A 21,329-nucleotide genomic window follows, 5' to 3' on the forward strand; every position below is an offset into this window, starting at 1 on the left:
TGCCATAGGATCTTTAGTGATCACAGAGAATTATGATCTTGGCTTATTATCTCATCTCAGAGACAGCACACAGTTTGTGGTATTCCTCACTCCTTGGGTGTATTGGCATGTCCTACTGCTACCTGATGTTCTCCTTACCAGATAAATGAGTCAAACCAGACCCAACCAAGCATAACCTTTCTTAACCTCAATACTAGCTAATGCGGAGCTATTAACAGATATTTTGGAGGGGGTTTCAGTTATTAAACAACTAATTGACTAACGTCGGTTCATTACTTGAATTCCACGTAGTATTTTTATTTTGTGAGCCCAACACGCCCTTTCTCTAGGGTGAAATCAAATCATTCACGAGAGAAATCAAGTCAAGAACTATGTGGGACGCTGAACTGATGGGAGTTGTAGTTTACATTAAGCAAATGTTCAACCGAGTTCAGCGCAGAAACGTGGTAATTAACTAGGTGTCATGTCTCACGTGTCGTTTTCAAACTCTCCTGATAATGTTTCAGATGAAGTAGATGTTCACTCATTAGATGGTTCTCCAATTGAACGTTTGCCGCATATACATACCTACATACATATGCATTTGGATTGATATGGGATTTGACGTTTAAAAAAGAAAATCATACTGTAGATAAGCTGGTAAAGAAGCTAAGATTTAAAGTCGGCATTTCTAAAGAAACAGATTGTGCCTTTTTCTAAGAAGCAGGAAGCAGATTATTCAGTCTACCTTTTGATCTGTTCTTGATTATGGTAATATTATTTATCCAAGTGCAGTTGTTACTACTCTTAAACCTTTGGATGCATCTACCATAGTGCCCTTTGTTTTTTTTTTTACTCATCACTGCATCAAAAGGTTGGCTGGACTTCGCTAAAGACCCATAGATCTCTACATTTTCCCCTTTTTGTTTAGACGGCACGACTTCATCAATTTCTGTCTTATCTAACTTTGCTGTTAAATTATAGACGCCCGAGTTGCCTAACCCGTTCACAGGATTGGTTAACAAGGTTCCTAGGGTTTCCACTGAGCTAGGTAAATCTGATTTTAGTTTTAATGCACCTTATTGCTTGGTCAAAAATGTAAATACATTTCATCTTCACGTTCTGGTGCGTTTCAGGCAATTTAAAGTATTGATTGGGGACTTAGATCTCTTTTACAAATGCGCCCTGTATACACAATGTAAATTCACACATTACACCCAATCGATCTCTAAATACAAAAAGTAATGGGAAGCACAAAAAATATATACATTCCTACACAAATACACTGCCATGACTGGTATAGTGACTGACATACACTGCATGACAAAACGTATGTGGACACCTGCTCGTTAAACATTAATTCCAAAATCAGGGGCATTAATATCGAGTTGGTCCCCCTTTGCTTCTATAACAGCCTCCACTCTTCTGGGAAGGCTTTCCATTAGATGTTGGGACATTGCTGTGGGGACTTACTTCCATTCAACCACAAGAGCATCAGTGAGGTCAAGCACTGATGTTGGGCGATTAGGTCTGGCTCGCAGTCAGCGTTCAAATTCATCTCAAAGGTGTTCGATGGGGTTGAGGTCAGGGCTCTGTAAAGGCAAGTCAAGTTTTCCACACCAATCTCAACAAACCATTTCTGTATGGACCTCACATTATGGACAAGGGCATTGTCATGCTGAAACAGGAAAGGGCCTTCCCCCATACTGTTGCCACTAAGTTGGAGGCACAGAATCGTCTAGAATGTATTGTATGCTGTAGCATTAAGATTTCCTTTCAGGGCCTAGCCTGAACCATGAAAAACAGCCTAAGACCATTATTCCTCCTCCACCAATCTTTACAATTGGCACTATGCATTCGGAAGGTAGCGTTCTCCTGGCATCCGCCAAACCCAGATTTGTCCGTTGGACTGCCAGATGATGAAGCGTGATTCATCACTCCAGAGAACGCGTTTCCACTGCTTCAGAGTCCAATGACGGCAAGCTTTACACCACTCCAGCCGACGCTTGGCATCGCGCATGGTGATCTTAGGCTTGTGTGCGGCTGTTTGGACTTAAACCCATTTGATGAAGCTCCCGATTGACAGTTATTGTCCTGACGTTGCTTCCAGAGGCAGTTTGGAACTCGGTAGCGAGTGTTGCAACAGAGGACAGACCATTTTTACACGCTGTGCGCTTCAGCTCTCGCTGGTCCCGTTCTGGAGCTTGAGTGGCCTAGCACTTTGTGGCTAAGCCATTGTTGTTCCTAGATGTTCCCACTTCAGAATAACAGCACTTACAGTTGACCGGGGCAGCTCTAGCAGGGCAGAAATTTGCCGAACTGACAAGTTGGAATGGTGGCATCCCATGACGGTGCCACGTTGAAAGTCAGAGCTCTTCAGTATGGGCCATTCTACTGCCAATGTTTCCCTATGGCGATTGCATGGATGTGTGCTCGATTTTATACACCTGTCAGCAACGGGTGTGGTTGAAATAGCCAAATACACTCATTTGAAGCGGTGTCCACATACTCTTGCATATATAGTGTAGGTCTCAATATGTCTTCCCTGTTAAAATAAAAGGTTAAATAAAACTAAAAATACCCATTATACATTGAGTCGGTTTTTTCAGGCTTGGAAAGATGGATACAATTTTACACTTACTATGTTAGGTTAGATACGCACAGACCACATGAGAGGACTTGTTCAGGGGCGGCAGGTAGCCTAGTGGTTAGAGCATTGACTCGAATCCCCGAGCAGACAAGATAAATATCAGTTGTTCTGCCCCTGAACAAGACAGTCAACCCACCGTTCCTAGGCCGTCATTGACAATAAGAATTTGTTCTTAAGTGACTTGCCTAGTTAAATAAAGGTAAAATAACAAACAACATGAGAGGGAGAGACAGTTTGTTAAAGTATGCCTTATCTACCTTGAAGAACGAGTCAAATTTTGTCAGACAGCTCTGTAGCATACATAGGCAGGCTAGCCGAGCTAAATAGGATGACTAAAGACAGTATAGTATTGGGAGCACAGAGATCATGTTAAATGGTCTGGCTTGCCAGCAGCTACTCCCTGAGCAGAGATGAGACGATGACATTAAGGAATTAAAAATAATGTCTCAAAAGCACAAAATAATATTTAAAAAAGGTACACACAAAACTGCAATATTTGATTATTTCTTAACAATTTTCTATTTTCTACTGATGTCTACCAAATTTGGACCTGACAGAGAATGGAATATTTTCCATTTTTGGCTTTGTAATTTCTATTAAAAGACATTCTGGATTCGAGTTCAGTCTCTGTCCAGCCGCGACCGGGAGACCCATTTGGCAGCGCACAATTGGCCCAGCGTCGTCCGGGTTAGGCCGGCAGGGATGTCCTTGTCCCATCGCGCACTAGTGACTCCTGTGGCGTGGGGGGGCGGACGCAGTGCACGCTGACACAGCTGTACTGTGTTTTCTCCAACACATTGGTGCAGCTGGCGTCTGGGTTAAGTGGGCATTGTGTCAAGAAGCAAAACAGCTTGGTTGGGTTGTGTTTTGGAGGACACACGGTTCTCGACCTTCACCTCTCCCGAGTCTGAACTGGAGTTGCAGCGAGGAGACAAGACTAACTACCAAAATGGATACCACAAAATTGGGAAGGGAAAAAAAGGTTGAAAAGTAACCAAAAAATAAATAAAAATAGCTCTAAAATCAATGTCATTATTGCATAATATGAATCAAAACCAAAATCAAAAACCATGATAAAAAAAATAAAGAATCCAGCCAAAACCGACCTCAAAAAGTTGTAATCACAGCATACAAGTGGTGGGAGATGGGGCTGCCAATGGGTTTCCAGATATAGCTTCCCAATACTTTTATCACTACTGAACTAAAAAAATGATTTTTCCCTTCATAAGACAGTTTTGTAAAGAATGGTCAGTGATGACCTTAAAATGCCTTTTGCAGAATTTCTTCAGCAATCCTTTCGCTGGGAAAGTACAGGTTTTTGAGCCATACATTACAACTAAAATCATAGATGGTTGGTATTTAGAAAGATGTCGGTTTGTGTCCATAGCACATATGATGTATTGTTTATGACCCTTTCATTTAAGTTCCCTTTGATATCAAGTATATGGGCACCTTTACTGTCCTGTTCTGTCCATGCTGTGGGAAAAAGAGCCCAATTGTGTGCCTTACACCCTATGAAACATGAGAACCAATGTCAATGTTACCAGGTTAAGGCTGCAAGTGGACTTCTAAATTTCTACTTGATAAACTTTAATGTAAAAATTATGTGATTGGATAAGAAATAGCTCTATTTTTGTACTCATTCAGCAGAGATATTACACAGTAAACATGCCAGCTACATTTAACTGGGTTGTGCAAGAACACTCAAGAGGCCCATTTTCAGCAGCAGAGCATGGGAGGTCATGTGTGCTGCTGGCTTCAACAGCTGTAGAAAATGGCTTGTGCAGGAATTACCATTAATGTTATAATTATGTTTTAGACAATATGTGTAAAACTGTCAGTGTGTGCAAAGATGAGCTTCATGTGGCTTAAAGCCACTAGTATAACGTCATAAACGCAGCAATTTTTTGTGTGTCCAGGTTATAATACACAGCATCTGCAACATGTCCCTTCAGACAACAAGACATAACCCATCAGAAGACACAGAAGCCTGTGTATACACCCTCCTCCTGGATGAATTATAACTAATGCACATTCCAACGGTCCCACTGGTTCAGATGCTGTGTAAAGACATGTACAGCACTGGTATGCTCCCACAATAATTGATTTACTTTGTGGCGCAAATAAACAGTGTTTTAATTTAGATCTTCATTAGTTCATAAGTTCTTATGATGAATTATGGCCTTTGCTTCAAAGAATCTACATATATTATTCAGTTTTTCAATAGATGAAAACTAATTGAGTCGCAGCCACTGTAATTAAACTCTTAGGCAAAACTTCATCCACTCAGCATGAGACTAGTTAGTGCATACTTCTGGCAAACTCAATCACATGAATGGAGCTGGTAGGCAGGTTGGCAACGTGCCTAAGCAATCTGGTCAAAATGAAGGGAAAAGGAGAAGAAAAAGAGGCATCCCCTCTCGCATGAATAATTGCAACCCAGTACTTTGATCAATGGGAAAACTTTCACACCATATGGCAATTATCAGCAGGACAAGATGGTAGAAGGCGATGGATTAGAAGCTTTCCGAGAACATTAAACACCTCCATTATTTTTCCCTTGATCCCCAGGCAGCAAAGGGCTCCTTATGAAGCTGGTTTGGACCTAACGCAGTCAGCATAGGTAAAGGCAGCCTGTGACTGCAGACTTACCATGTGTAGAGCCTGGTTTGATCTCGATGGCCGACCTGCTCATGATGTCCTTCTCAACCTGAGACATGCGCTCTCGGGTCATCTGGTATGAGTCATCAGTGGCACACACAGTGATCTTGTCCTGAATACTGCCCTGGCCCTCCAGGTGCTCCCTGCCCTCCCTGAGGAGAACACAGGATCAGGCTCACATAGCAGCAACTGGTAATGTAAAAAATATCACACACTACTTCCCATTAAATAGACCATTTCATGAAAGTGTATTTGTGTTTTTGTCTGTGTGTGACATATGCCTCACTCCCATGACCGGTTCTTTGACTTCTGTCCTCATGCTCATTCCTCACATCCTATGCTATGGCATTAAGCTGTACAACGTCAAAGTGAAGATGCCTATGAGCTGCGGTGCTAACTAGAGGTCGACTGACTAATCGGAATGGCCGATTAATTAGGGCCGATTTCAAGTTTCATAACAATCGGAAATCTGTATTTTTATTTATTTATTTACACCTTTATTTAACTAGACAAGTCAGTTAATTAAGAACACATTCTTATTTTCAATGATGACCTAGGAACGGTGGGTTAACCGCCTTGTTCAGGGGCAGAACGACAGATTTTTACCTTGCCAGCTTGGGGATTCAATCTTGCAACCTTACGGTTGAACTAGTCCAACCACCTGCCTCTCATTGCATTCCACAAGGAGCCTGCTTGTTAAGCGAATGCAGTAAGAAGCCAAGGTAAGTTGCTAGCTAGCATTAAACTTATCTTATAAAAAAACAATCATAATCACTAGTTAACTACACATGGTTGATGATATTACTAGTTTATCTAGCGTGTCCTGCGTTGCATATAATTGATGCGGTGCGCATTCACGGAAAAAGTACTGTCGTTGCTCCAACGTGTACCTAACCATAAACATGAATGCCTTTCTTAAAATCAATACACAACTATACATTTTTAAACCTGCATATTTAGTTAATATTGCCTGCTAACATACATTTCTTTTAACTAGGGAAATTGTGCCACTTCTCTTGCAACAGAGTCAGGGTATATGCAACAGTTTGGGCCGCCTGGCTCGTTGCGAACTAATTTGCCATAATTTTACGTAATTATGACATAACATTGAAGGTTGTGCACATGTAACAGGAATATTTAGACTTATGGATGCCACCCGTTAGATAAAATATGGAACGGTTCCGTATTTCACTGAAAGAATAAACGTTTTGTTTTTGAAATGATAGTTTCCGGATTCGACCATATTAATGACCAAAGGCTCATATTTCTGTGTGTTATTATGTTATAATTAAGTCTATGACTTATATTTGATAGAGCAGTCTGACTGAGCGATGGTAGGCAGCAGCAGGCTCGCACGCATTCATTCAAACAGCACTTTCGTGCGTTTTGCCAGCAGCTCTTCGCAATGCTTCAAGCATTGAGCTGTTTATGACTTCAAGTTTATCAACTCCCGAGATTAGCCTAGTGTAACCAATGTGAAATGGCTAGCTAGTTAGAGGGGTGCGCGCTAATAGCGTTTCAAATCAGTGACGTCACTCGCTTGGAGACTTGGAGTAGTTGTTCCCCTTGCTCTGCTAGGGCCGTGGCTTTTGTGGAGCGATGGGTAACAATGCTTTGAGGGTGGCTGTTGTCGATGTGTTCCTGGTTCGAGTGTAGATAGGGGCGAGGAGAGGGATGGAAGCTATACTGTTACACTGGCAATACTAAAGTGCATATAAGAACATCTAATAGTCAAAAGGTATATGAAATACAAATGGTAGAGAGAAATAGTCCTATAATTCCTATAATAAACTACAACCTAAAACTTCTTACCTGGGAATATTGAAGACTCATGTTAAAAGAAACCACCAGCTTTCAAATGTTCTCATGTTCTGAGCAAGGAACTTAAACGTTAGCTTTTTTACATGGCACATATTGCATTTTTACTTTCTTCCCCAACACTTTGTTTTTGCATTATTTAAACCAAATTGAACATGTTTCATTATTTATTTGAAGATAGTGTTCATTCAGTATTGTTGTAATTGTCATTATTACAAATACATTTAAAAATAAAATCTATTATTGTTATTTTTTAAATTGTCCGATTAATCTGTATCGGCTTTTTTTGGTCCGCCAATAATCGGTATCGGTATTGAAAAATTAGTCGGTCGACCTCTAGTTCTAACAGAGCAGCACAGAGCTACCTTTGACCCCCACATGACCACAAACACTGATCTCACCATTACCCGCAACCTGTGCAATGTTGCGGGTAACATGTTACAAAAGTAATGCATTACGTACTCAGATTACTTTACCTTTTTCAAACTGGGTAATATTACAATGGTTACACGGTTACGTTGTCAAACAGTGTGTTACTTTCAGAATCAAATCGCATTTTATTTGTCACATGCTTCTTAAAGAACAGGTGTAGACCGGGGGTACCAGTACCGAGTCGATGTGCAGGGTTACAAGGCAATTGGGGTAGATGTAGATAGGGGTAAAGTGACTAGGCAACAGGCTAGATAAAACAGTAGCAGCAGCAATGAGTCAAGAGTTAGTGCAAAAAGGGTCAATGCAGATAGTTTGGGTGACTATTTGGTCAGCTGTTCAATAGTCTTATGGCTTGGGGGTAGAAGCCGTTTAAGGTCCTGTTGGTACCAGACTTTGTGCATCGGTACCACAGGCAGAGAGAACAGTCTATGACTTGGGTGGCTGTAATCTGACAATTTTTAGGGTCTTCCTCTGACACCACCTGATATAGAGGTCCTGGATGGCAGGAAGCTTGGCCCCAGTGATGTACTGGGCAGTACGCACAACCCTTTGTAGTGCCTTGAGGTTGGATGCCGAGTAGTTGCCATACCAGGCAGTAATGCAACCAGTCAGGATACTCTCCATGGTGCAGCTGTAGAACTTTCAGAATCTGAGGACCCATGCCAAATCTTTTCCGTCTCCTGAGGGGGAATAGGCTTTGTCGTGCTCTCGTCATGACTGTCTTGGTGTGCTTGGACCATGTTAGTTTGTTGGTGATGTGGACACCAAGGAACTTGAAGCTCTCAACCTGCTCCACTACAGCCCCGGCGATGAGAATGGGGGCTTTGTCGATCCTCCTTTGCACCCATAAAGTGTATTCCTTTGTAGTTTTTTTCTGCAGTATTACTTTAGAGCCTTGTTGCAAACAAGATGCAGGTTTTCTATTTATTTTGTATACATGTGTATTCTTCTTTTCACTATGTAATTTAAGTCATTATTGTGGGGTCACAACAATGTTGTTGATCCATCCACAGTTCTCCCATCACAGCCATTGAACTCGGTTTTAAAATCACCAATGGCCTCATGGTGACATCCCTCAGCAGTTTCATTCCTGTCCTGCAGCTCAGTTTAGAAGGACAACTGTATCTTTGATGTGTCTGGGTGGTTTAATACACAATCCACAGCATAATTATTAGCTTGATTATGCTTAAAAGAGATATTCAATGTCTAATTTGTTATTGTTACCCATCTAACAATCACTGCCCTTCTTTATGAGGCTTTGTATTTGAATCTGTGCATGGAATTCAATACTTGGCTGACTGTATGTATGAGGGGCAGAGGAAGGGTTAGTCATTAAAAAAAATTATGTCAACCCCTATAATTTCACACAAAGTCAGTCTGTGTAACTTATGTCATTTTTTAAGACAAATGTTACTCCTACACTAATTTAGACATGCCTGAACATATGGGCTGAATACTTATGCAACAACTATATTTTAGTCATGTCATTTTTGTTAATTAACTTTGACAGAGTATTTTGAGTAGATTGTTGACAAAAAAATTACAATTAAGTAGCTTTTAATCCTGCTTTGTAACAATAAAATGTGAATAAATCCAAGGATGTGAAAACGTTTGCAAGGCACTGTAGGTCCCTCTGTTGTGTAAGTACAAGACTTTGTCTATTTTTCCCATTTAAAAATGTATGTAGTTATGTCCTTGAGCTGCTCTTGTCTATTTATGTTCTGTACCATGTCATGTTTTATGTTGTGTGGACCCCAGGGATAGTAAGTGCTGCTTCAGCAACAGCTAATGGGGATCCTAATAAAATACAAATACACCAGCATTCAAACTTCAGCCACACAGCACGCTAAATAGGTGCTTACAGTAACTCAAAGGAAAAACAAGACTTCAACAAATACTGCTTAGCTCAAAAAGGTTAGAGTTTATGAGTAGTTCAAAAATAAGACTGAACTATACATGGTAAGAAAAACAGTGGGATAAGGTGTCATTGGTTTCTAGCGGTCAGTCACATGGAGACAAGGGTTACTTGCGTTAGCAATGAGAGATAGAGCAAGAGAGAGAGCAGTGTCTCAAAATTCCCTGTGGTCCCAATCTGCCTGAACTAGTTCATGATAAAATGCCTGAATTGATGCCATAACAATAAATACAATGATAATAATGACAATAATTATGATAATAATGACAATAAGTGATCGGTATGGTCGGTGTCGAGAATGTTTGGTTTATTGGCCCAGCTCTACTGTGAACTGACTGAATTCCATCTGTGGTTGACTGAAAACAGTAGAGTGTGCTTACCCTGAGACATGCTGGTGGATGCAGTCAACGCTGGCCTGAGGTTTGTCTTTGCTATCACTGGACAGGTAGAAGGAGAAGACCCGGAGTGCATCTGGGGCTTCTGGGGACGGGGCAGGGATCTTGATATACTGTTGTCGGGGGAAACAGAGAGCGCATTAGATCACTGAGGAGATCATGTGTAAAGTTATAAAATGTTTATGACCAAGCAGTTTTAGCATATTCAGCTGTGCTTTCGGTTTGCATATTCTACATTTGAGTAATTTAGCAGATGCTCTTATCCAGAGCGACTTACAGAACTGAGTAAATACATTTCAATCCTTTTTTTTTTGCTGGTCCCTGTGGGAATTCTAAACATGCTAAATAAAACTCCTTGGATTTGTGTCATACAATCCGAAACGTTTTGGTAACTAGTGTATAAAGGACCGCAAAGGATGAGCCTTACGTTAGTCATCAATTAGGCTACACATTTAATTGGAGAGCAAAACAGGGTAAATGGGAAGTCTGAGGTCATTGCCATTACGTATGAGTCAACTGCTCGGGGTTACAGCCAGGCAGTCTCTGGCTTAATGCGATTTCAAATGAAGCCTCATCTGAAGCATAGCATATCACTTTTCCAAACTAAATCAGCACACATCTTGGAATCTGTGCTGTGGCTCTATTCTCATCGATTACACAGTATTTAATCTGTGGTTGCTAACTGAATGATGTGTCCTTTTTTTGTGTGCGTTTAGTACACAATCCAAACTCACGACGCGCGGGCAAGTCCATGCGAAAGTTCAGATGAAAATTCATATTACAGTTCGTAGAAAAATGTCAAACGAAGTATAGAATCAATCTTTAGGATGTTTAACATTATTGAAGATTTGTGTTTCAACTGGAGAATTCCTTTGTCTTCAGAAATGCAATGGAACAGAGCTAACGCTCATGTGAGCGTGCAAAACTGAGCTCGTGGCTCTCTGCCAGACCTCTGACTCATCCCCCCCCCCCCCCACTTCACAGTAGAAGCATCAAACAAGGTTCTAAAGACTGTTGACATCTAGTGGAAGCCTTAGGAAGTGCAATATGACCAATATCCCACTATCTTCGATAGGCAATGAGTTGAAAACCTACAAAACCTCAGATTTCCCACTTCCTGGTTGGATTGTTTCTCAGGTTTTTGCCTGCCATATGAGTTCTGTTATACTCACAGAAATCATTAAAACAGTTTTAGAAACTTCAGAGTGTTTTCTATCCAATACTAATAATATGCATATATTAGCAACTGGGCATGAGTAGCAGGCAGTTTACTCTGGGCACCTTATTCATCCAAGCTACTCAATACTGTCCCCAGCCATAAGAAGTTAAGGGTATATTATATATTAATAATATCACATTGTATTGTATCTGCAACTTTTCCACATAACACTTGGCAAAATTTGTTTAATCTGCTAGCAATATTGATATTTAAAAAAACAATAATAATTTAATAAAATCTCTGGCCTGGACGCCCTACTGTACCTCTGCGAGCCACAGACCCTACTTTGGGAACCACTGCTTGTATCAACCTTGCAGCCTTGCTGTTTTGATGTTATTGCTTTGGCACAACACACAGTTATGTATTGAGTACTTAAAAAATAAAAAAAGTATCTCCCCAGAAGGTGATTAGAGTAAAGGTAATCTAGAAGTGTATTTGTTAGTGGACCAAAGTAACACACACACACGTATGCTTGTGTATATATACAGATACTGTACATACATTTTAATTTAACGAGGCATGTCAGTTACAAACAAAATCTTATTTACAATGACAGCTTACCGGAGAACAGGGCGTTAACTGCCTTGTTCAGGGGCAGAACGACAGATTTTGAAATTGTCAGCTCGGGATACGATCCAGCAACGCTCTAACCACTAGGCTACCTGTATTGATATGAGAATGAGCTTGACCCTCCGCTATTCCAGCCATAAAACTGACCTAAATAAGCCACTGGTTAAGCCAATAACCCAGGCCACGTGGGACCTCCTATGTCCCAAAGTGGCAACCTCTAGTCAGCTGTTGGAACAGTGAAGCTGATATCCTGCCCTTAAACATAGGGACTTGTGTCTCGCTACCTAGGTGATAGTATTCTACTGTACTGTCCAGAGCTCCCCTGGAATCAAACACACCCACAGGGAGTTATGGGGCCCTAAACCAGCTAATGAAATGGCCTAAAAACCTACTTTCACAGAATGGCCAATTAAAACACTGGAAGTCATTAACTAACAGGTATTGCCGTGTACTTGAACACACTGGGTGCCGACTGCCCTTTCATTCCAGCTGAAATGGACCGTTTTGTTGATGCTGAGCCTGTGCCCTAGATTCAGAAGACAAAATGAAAGGGACAGAGCGATAGATGGTCCACAGAATGATTATCACTTCTTTTGACCCAGCATGATCACTGACTGACTGACTGACTGAGCGTAGCCATATAGCCCTCAGAAATTAGGAATTGTTTCCAAATCATCTGAAAATAAGTCACGTTCACTTCCCTAGTGGTCTCAGACTAGGGTGAGATGGCTAACACAAAAAGGGCTCCCATGTAATATTTCTCTTTTATTATGAGCACTAAGACAAACAGAGGACAGTCAGTGGGCCTTGAAACAGCCTCTTTAGCTTAACTGTGGAAAGTGATTGATTCCAGGCTGACTGGTAGAATGCACAGTGCCTGGGGCAGATGTGGCAGGCAGGACTCTAGCTGTCACAAATGCCCAGTCATGCAGTACAGCCAAAAGCGGTTTCTGTAGCGTGTAGCCAATAAACAGCTTCTCTTTCAACACCCCCCCCCCCCACCCCTTCTTCCACTGAACTCCACAGCGAGCTTTGCACTCTCCCTCCATCACCCTCAGTGCTCTTAATAGCACCCAACACACAATCCAACCATCGACACACACAAAGCACAAGGCAGCCCACAAAGCCATGGACACTTTTGATATCAAACTGACAATTAGTTATGTTGACCTATATCTGTCCAGCCCTTCAGATGAAGTGGTGGGGCAGGATTCCACAAATGTCTGCTTCAGGTTTCCACTAATTAACTGTCATCAACCAAAAAAGCGTCAAAGTAAATAGGAGCAACAGAAGAGCCATGCCTTCAGGACCTATTACCTCAAGACGCTGTCGAAAGTGGTAGCGGTCTTGACCAAAACGCCAAGCAACAAGTCATAGAGGCGCTCCAGAAGTAGGTCAAGGCAGATAGCACTGCAATGGAGAATGATTTCTTTCAAATGGAGATGCTGATAAACAGCTTGACTGCCCCCAGGCGAGAGCACAGCTCAGGATTTACAGTCTTAGCTCTGCAATCACCCCCCCAGAACCCCATACCACCACATCCCCCTCAGTCACTGTGCGCCTTTGGTTCGAGGCAAGCAGCAAGCACCCCCCCCCCCTCCCCCCTCCAGCGAAGCGTTAGAATCACCCTCTCCTCCCCATCCCCGCCACCGTGCACACATCATATTCTAATTCTAATCACTGTTACTCAGGTCAGTCCATTCTGAAGTTGACCCCGTTTTATCCACAGCTTCCTTCTCCACCTTCATAACCATATCATTATTTCCCAGCTCTATGCTTCCTGGCTCATAGGGGAGCTGCTCCTGGTTCCTTTTAGCCCATATATTCCCTTATGTGAAGATTAAGAGCCCCCAAAATGAGGCATTTCAGTTAAAAGCTCTGTCTGAGCACACAGGGGCCATCCTTGACTTGCTACCTGCAAGTTTTTTTCTCTCTCATCTTCGGATTACATTTCCCAGGACAGTTGTTCATGCTAGAGGGTTTTCGAACAAACAATCAAAAGAAATGGAAAACAAAACCTTAGGCCTACATTTTGTAGGCTTTTGTGTGCGTACCAAAAAAAAGTAGAATCTATAAAAATGTTCATCACAAAAATGCTGTTGAAATATTTATAATTTTTAGAATGTCATTCAATTATTTGTGGGCTCCCATTTCCAAACTGACAGAAATCTACCATGACTTTTCCCCTCATCCCAATCTGTTCCAGAACCACAACCCACATTGACAGGTAAGTCTAATATCAGTGTGAATAACAGAGGTGTGTATTTCCATAGAACTGACGACACAGGGCAGGGTGGCTGTACCATGAAGCTGCCCTTTCCATCCCTGATTAAGCCAGGGGAGTCCCACACTTCCGGCAAAGTCACATGGAAGGACTAAGGTCAAACATCTCCTAAGCTACGCTGCAGCTGAGACCGTATGCCACACCTCAACCAAACATCAACATCAGCTGTCAATACCTCCAACTAACTTACTAGGCCAACATGTGAATAGTGATTAGTTTCCCTTTCCCTTTGGGTCTGTACTCTTTTACAATATTTTATCTGCCCATTCCTAAAGGGACATTTCAAATATATAAGCTATGACATATTACACCAAATTAATATTGTTCAAATCATTGTACAATATCTCACGACAAGACAAGTTACATTTTTTGTGAGAATGGATAACATATGCAAATGATTCTAAAAACTCCCCAGCACAACAAATGGAAGTCACTGTGCTACAGTGTACCATCAGGAAAGTGGTAGGTCAGTCAGATTTGCCCAGTAGTGTCCATCCTGTGAGCTGAACTTGGCAGGCGGACAGTTCGTGTCATCCTTGCCAAATGGCATTAGATCGACAATCCTCAGCACCTTGTCAGAAGAGCCTCTCTACAGGGTGCCAGGGCAGATACAATAGCCCCCTCTGTGGCCCGGGCCCAGGCACATCTGCTGCAGCCTGCACACGGCCGGGGCCGGATGGCTCTGTGTGTTTGGAGATGTCAAATACTTTCAGGCTGTTGTAAGGTATGAGTTGGACGGGAACGGAACAACTTGGCGTGGGTTCTGCCATTAGAGCAGGACCAATGGCACCCTCACAAGGTGTCCATGAAAAATTCCCCCTTACACCATTTTGTATTTATCACCTTTAAATCACGTTTAATAATGCTCTTCTCCTGCCTTACGTTCGGTGGCAGATGAGCAAAGGATTCTTGTAAAGAGATTTTTTTCCTACAGCTAACCACACATCTGCTAGGAAAGATGAAGTCTTTTTTGGTGATGTTTGTCTTCTTCTTGGGTCTGTAGATGTAAGCGGACAGGCAGAGATCCCAGCTCTATTTAGCATGGCAGCACAGTGATGAGAGCAAGCGCCTAGATATACAAACGTGATTTACTATAGACTGTGCCTCCTGCCTTGGTCTGTACTGGCACTGCTGGCCATTGTCCTCCCATCCCAGTCTGCCTCGGTCTGTACTGACACTGCTGGCCATTGTCCTCCCATCCCAGTCTGCCTCGGTCTGTACTGACACTGCTGGCCATTGTCCTCCCATCCCAGTCTGCCTCGGTCTGTACTGACACTGCTGGCCATTGTCCTCTCATCCCAGTCTGCCTCGGTCTGTACTGACACTGCTGGCCATTGTCCTCTCATCCCAGTCTGCCTCGGTCTGTACTGACACTGCTGGCCACTGTCCTCTCATCCCAGTCTGCCTCGGTCTGTACTGACACTGCTGGCCATTGTCCTCTCACCCCAGTCTGCCTCGGTCTGTACTGACACTGCTGGCCATTGTCCTCTCATCCCAGTCTGCTCAGTCATGGCTGCTGCTGTGAGCTGCCTGTCTTTTGTTCTTGCATCTTCCCCCACACAGCTGAGTGCAATGGCCCGTCGGCCCGCCTGGATTATTCATGAACAGCATGGACGTGTGGTTGGCGGGCGGGTGGGAGAGGGGGACAGCACTGTCACGGTGTGGCTCCCCGCTCAGCTCGTGCATGAGGGATAGCACTCCACAGTCCCCGCTTTCCTCTCCCTCTGGAATGTGGTCAACACTAAAGCATCCCAGGAAAGGGACAAACAGAACAGAGAAAACTAGTCTGGGAGGAGGGGAATGGGTAAGAGCTGGTGCGAAAAGCATTCCCTCTCTGCATCTCTTCACAAACAGCCATACGCACACGCTGGATCCATGTGTACTACGGGAAAACACTGCTAAGACATTCACAAAGAAAGGCAACGTTTTTCCTCTGGGGGCTCCACACAGAGGTTTTGGTCAAAAAGGAAAAGAAAGCTTACAAGTGGCATTTAAAAAGGAAGGCATAATTCCAGTGACACATGCAGACAACTATAGAAGGCAACACAGGCAGACAATGCCTCAGGGACTATTCATATTAATTCCTACTCTCCACAATCCTCCCACTGTTTACCGTATGATCAATGACTCTGTGGTGACTCAGATTGTGAATACAATGCATGAGATCACCTCTCCTTTAAAACCAGGCTTTTAGTGAGGCTGGCTTTTTGTTCCTGTGCTTCAAGTCAGCCTGACCGTTGAGGGGGTTGGTAGAGAAAGACTGAAGATCCACAGAGAGGAGGAGTGGGGGTCTGAAGGGGTTGTGAGGGGAGTAGGGGGTGGGCAATTGTTGTGGCGACAACATCCCCCAAGGTATTGGCTCTTATGCCAAGCTAAATTTGCCATCTCCAAGAGAGGCTGGGCTAATCTGTCAACCTCAGCAAACACATGGGTCACCAACTCACCCCCTCCCCTCAACATCCCCTCTCCTCCCAGTAGTGTTCCTGTCTGAGTGGATACACAGATAGGGGGGAGAACACTGATGGCAGGCTTCATAGACAGCCCATTTCAACATTACATGCAGACACTTTTCCACTGGTTACTATAGTTACAGTGTTTGAGGATTATGTAGGCCCATGTCTAACCATAAGGCTTGGGGGTGGAGGGGGCCGTATGTGCTATGTGATGTCGTGTTATAATCAATTGTTTAATTACAGTGATCATGACCAACTTTAAGAATGATCCAAATACGCCCTTTACCGGACCTTGATTCCAAACAGTCGGTAATCCTTTAACAATTTACAGATTGTAACATGGGAAAGTACATCCAAATCTGATGAATTTACGCAGAGCCTCAGAGAAACAAGACAAAATGGAAAACATGCACCGAGCTGTGACGTGGAAACCCAGTGTGAGCAGATAAGCCTTGCCTTGTGCATGACAAACAAACACTCATAAACCAACACATGCCCAAACACACACAAAACATACAGTGAAACCTCAGTATACACCAAAGTCCTCTTTGCACACAAAGTATATCTCCCACTGTCAATGTGGTAAAGATTATCTTAGGTTGTTATTCTTCTTTAGGTTAAACAATAGCCCCGTCTGTAGTACTCTAGTGATTTGAGCCCTAAAAGAACAAACTACACACTGCAGACAAACCCTGCCCTTTGACCATTCCACTTCCCTAACCATGTTTGTTTACCGGGGCAGCGTTGCATGTATCCTGTTGTGCTGCATTTTTAAATGGCGGAAAAATAATGGATGTGGGAAGAGTTCAGGAAAAGCAACCATTGCAGATAGCCGAACAACCAACGAGACCAACAGAAAGAGTGGAGGAACAGAGGATTGCTCTTTCTTACATCACATACTGCTTTCCATTCTCGCTGATGGACGTTTTGTAGCACTAGTGCTTTCAGTGATGTTATTACCCTCCAAAAAGGTAACTTCTGGGTCAGTCCTTACTGGTTTACAGAATGGTGAGGCATCTTCCATGAATGGGATTAGACCCAACAGGATCTCATTGGTCTAGCCTATTCTTGTGATATCATTTAAATATCCATCATGATCCCAGTTAGATGTAGTAAGCATTTGCTAAATTGGCAAGATGTCTCACATACGTCGGCCAAGCATTCTATTCTGATGTCTCGGCGATGTCTTGCTAATGTGCAAACACTCTCCAAACTACATATTCCCTACGCATTTTGATACGTCGGCCAAAAGGTGTGCATGCTTTTTGGGATATTCCTAACACGGTTATTGGAATGTAAAGGAGAACACTAAGACTCTACAAGTATAAACAATTGGGGGTGTTTTAATCAGTCTTTCTAATAGATTTTTGACCTGTGCGAATAAACAAAATGGTTGACCTAATACTGTATGTGAGCAGAGCTACAACAACCTCCTGGAACCGATAGTCATCCTGGTGAGGATACTACACTGAGGCTGTGCCAGGCCAGACAGATCAGTGCTGCAGGGAATCAACGGTCTCAGTTCAATGCGCCAAACAATCAAAACTCTATACCTTCAGTTCCATATCAGTGTTAAGTTACGTGTTTAATTGCTACACAAAAACGAGCTAAAATATGCTCGCTAAAAGCCCTTGTTGTGCGATAACTTGGATAATATCATCATCAAATGACTACTTCGGAGCTACATTAGCAATCTCAATATCAGAGGAGCTTGCTAAAGAAAGAGGGCCAGTCTTCCCTGGACTGGGAGATGTCTCATGTGGCTTGTCCCTCCGATATGTGATCCCAAAATGGGGCCAACAGCTTTGCCAGTCAAAACAGTGGGCCTCAGACACGGAGGGCTTTTTGCCTAGCCTGACACATCTGGATGAATAGAGCGGCGTGTGCCCTTTCAGGCACACGTGGGACGACTCCCCCAACCTCTGGCTGAGCCACTGGGAAAGGACCTTGCTCTAACCGCATTCCTCTTATTGTTATTCTAATTAGTGTTCGGGAAAAAAAAATACTGACTGACGGGCGTGCACACACACACACACACACACACACACACGGAACAAGAGCTCATTTGCAGTGAGAAAGGGAGGCGGAGCGCTCTGGGTGGGGGTAGATGTCTCCCAAGCCAAGGCACGGGGTGAAACGGCACAATAATCTGGGGGGCAGACAGGAGGGGGCAGCTCGCTGATCCTTCACACAGTCATCATGAGAAGGTCTCTGGGAAGAATGCTCCCTTCCTCTACTCTCTTCCTCTAAGCACCAGCCAGTCTTCAGTTCGATAATATCTGGATGGTCTGCCCAGCAGCTATGTATATCAACTCTTATATGCAAGGTATTCCCCATATCTGGAGGGGGATGAGATCACCATCAATGTGAAACACAGAAAGAGACTGCTGTGCAGTATACAGCCCAGACAGATTATAGAAGGACACGTTTTAAAACCTGTGGCTGTAACACTGTATTATGGCATTTCTGGCAAGAGCAGAGATCCCATTTTGAGGGCATATACTGTACCAGCAAAACAATGCTTAACCCAGATCCTTTCTCTAGTTCTTATTTGGGAAGCTGAGTGGGAAGCAAAACAGGAATCTCATCATTTGCAAGAAGATTTCTGGAGGCAAACAGGAAAGTGATCACACTGCAGGATTATGTGATAGAATTCTATCCCCACACAACAGAGCCATGAGGAAATAGTGTGCCAACCTAATCCAAAAATCAACACTATCCAATCTCACAAATTGCAATATCCCTACAATGAATGAATTGTCACCATATGGCACAAATACTGTAACAGAGCTCATTGGACAGAACTCTTGCTAATAAAAACAGCCGCTACCTTAGGTGTGAAAAACAACTTGAAAATCACACACTGTTCATTTGTGTACATGCACTCGACATGAGAGATGGATAATATGTCCAATGCTGTGAAAACGCAGTAAAAAAAAATACAAATCACCACGTGTCCTATAATTGGAGACCAAAGAGAGCTAAGAGCTAATAAAGGATTCCATTTCCACTAAGCAGACATAAAACACGCCAGCTAAAAGACTGCTTTGCCAGCACTACAGGAAAATAAGCACTAGGATGTGAAATTCCAGACCATGAGAACCCAAACCTGAACTGAATAAGTTCCTAGATCCCAAGTGCCGATTTCAAAGTAATCCAGACCTGAATTCCTTTTAGACTGAGAGCTTTTGTGAAATGGGAAAAGAATTTCACACAACCCTCTCGTCTTCACGTTCATTTCTTTACAGTTGCGTCACCCGCTACACTTTTAATTTGCTAGCTTACATGACAAGGTTGTTATTTCTTTAACCACTGCAACTGAAATCTCATTACTGATCAAGCTTTTCAATTTTCTTCCCAATAACATTCTGAATATGACAAGGATAGCTAGTTGTTATGAGCAAATGGTTCCAACCTTATCACTGGGGGGGACAATGTGGGCACTTGTCAAGCATGAGTGACTACACATCACCAGGTGATACATAGTTGGCCACATAGCCAGAGGAAATCTGTGTGTCAACCACAGCATGGCATTGCTTGATCTGGGGACTAACTCGTAACACCAAAGGTGTTGGAGAGAGGCCAGCAGAGTGGTTATGGGAATTCCCTTGGCTTACTGGCACTGGAAATGGAAATGTGACATGAGCTAGCAAGCCCTGAGACAAGAGCAGGAATTGTTTGAACTGGTCGGGCACATCTAAGAGGACACTGCCACCTGTCACAAGAATCACCCCTCTCTTCCTCTAGGCTAGTAGGTTTTGCTATTATGTTGCTCTAGATAAGATGGGCAAGGACACTTTACTGTACTGTTGTAAGGCACCTTAGAGCCTACTGGTCGCCCTCTGTCTGGTGTACTCCTCCAGTCTGCCATGTTACCAGCATCACCCCCCCCCCCAACAGTAACAGCTTAATCTGCTCTCCCTCCAACGGCTGCAGATAGCTCATTAATGCCCAATCGGCCTGCGCAGGGGGGCGCTGTCAGAGGGGGAGGGAGCCTATACTTGAATTCCGCCAAAGCAATTTGAATATGTAATGTGCCAACAAATATATAATCACAAAATCCTATTCAGTGATTAAAGCACACTTCAATTACACACTAAACGGAACGACTGACGTTCCCTATCCGTATTCATCTCGTGTGTTTTGCATATGTTCAATTACACTCGCTGGTTTGCATATGCCTTAGATAGAATGTAGCTTAGGTAAAAACAAAACTGTGTCAGAATACTTTATTATTTTCTGATGAAGCGCCATAAAGAACAGTGCAGACAGAGGGAGAACAACTCCACGGCTGCCATAGCATCCCCCTTTCCTCATCTCGGCTCTTTCATGTCTACACAGAGACAACAGGCGGAGACATGGGGCTCCCTGGGGTTCACCAACTCCCCAACCTCCTCCCCCTCTCCAAACAAAGCCTTTCCAGTTGCCAGCCTGACCCAGTAACCTGGCTAGCAGCCTAAGGGTATGGTGTACCCGCTCTTAGGGCCCGTGTGAGCGCACAGGCCAGCGTTTGTGTACAGAGCGAAGTCACTTTCGTCAATGCAATCGGCTCTTGCAGGGATTAGAGCAGCTCCTTTTAGACAGGGCTGATTGTGTGGTAAATGTGCAGTAGGCAGCGCTGGGGAGGCTGCTCTAGTGCCCCAGCTAATCTGGTTGGACACAGGCATCTTTCTTTACTGCAGTTTCACAGGAATGTCTTCTCCATTTCACTGCCAAGTGTTTCTGTAGGTGATGTACTAGGTCTAACTACACTCAGCATCAAGGATAATATGACACAGAGCCACATTCAAACAAACCCGTATTGCAGTATTTATGCATTTGCAATATTACCTTTTCCCCCCGTAGCCAGATAAAAATCACAAACATGGTCCTGGAATACTGTGAGAATACCAGCTATATGCTTCCAGTTTTCAGAATGACTGGCAGTACTGTACTTGTGTAAATAAAGACTCT

General features: G+C 43.2%; 1 protein-coding gene across 1 annotated transcript in view; it reads right to left on the reverse strand.

The window, feature by feature from the left end:
- The window catches only part of LOC135524359 (RNA polymerase II elongation factor ELL2-like), a 49,497-nt gene that overhangs the window by 20,966 nt on the left and 7,202 nt on the right, over positions 1-21,329 (reverse strand). Inside the window, exons 3-4 of the mRNA XM_064951823.1 lie at positions 9,836-9,963; positions 5,282-5,442 (exon numbers count right to left, since the gene is read on the reverse strand). Coding sequence (XP_064807895.1) covers positions 5,282-5,442; positions 9,836-9,963 — 289 coding nt within the window. The remainder of the gene's footprint in view (positions 1-5,281; positions 5,443-9,835; positions 9,964-21,329) is intronic.

The sequence above is a fragment of the Oncorhynchus masou genome, chromosome 31, assembly GCF_036934945.1.
Source record: "Oncorhynchus masou masou isolate Uvic2021 chromosome 31, UVic_Omas_1.1, whole genome shotgun sequence".
Taxonomy (NCBI): Eukaryota; Metazoa; Chordata; class Actinopteri; order Salmoniformes; family Salmonidae; genus Oncorhynchus; species Oncorhynchus masou.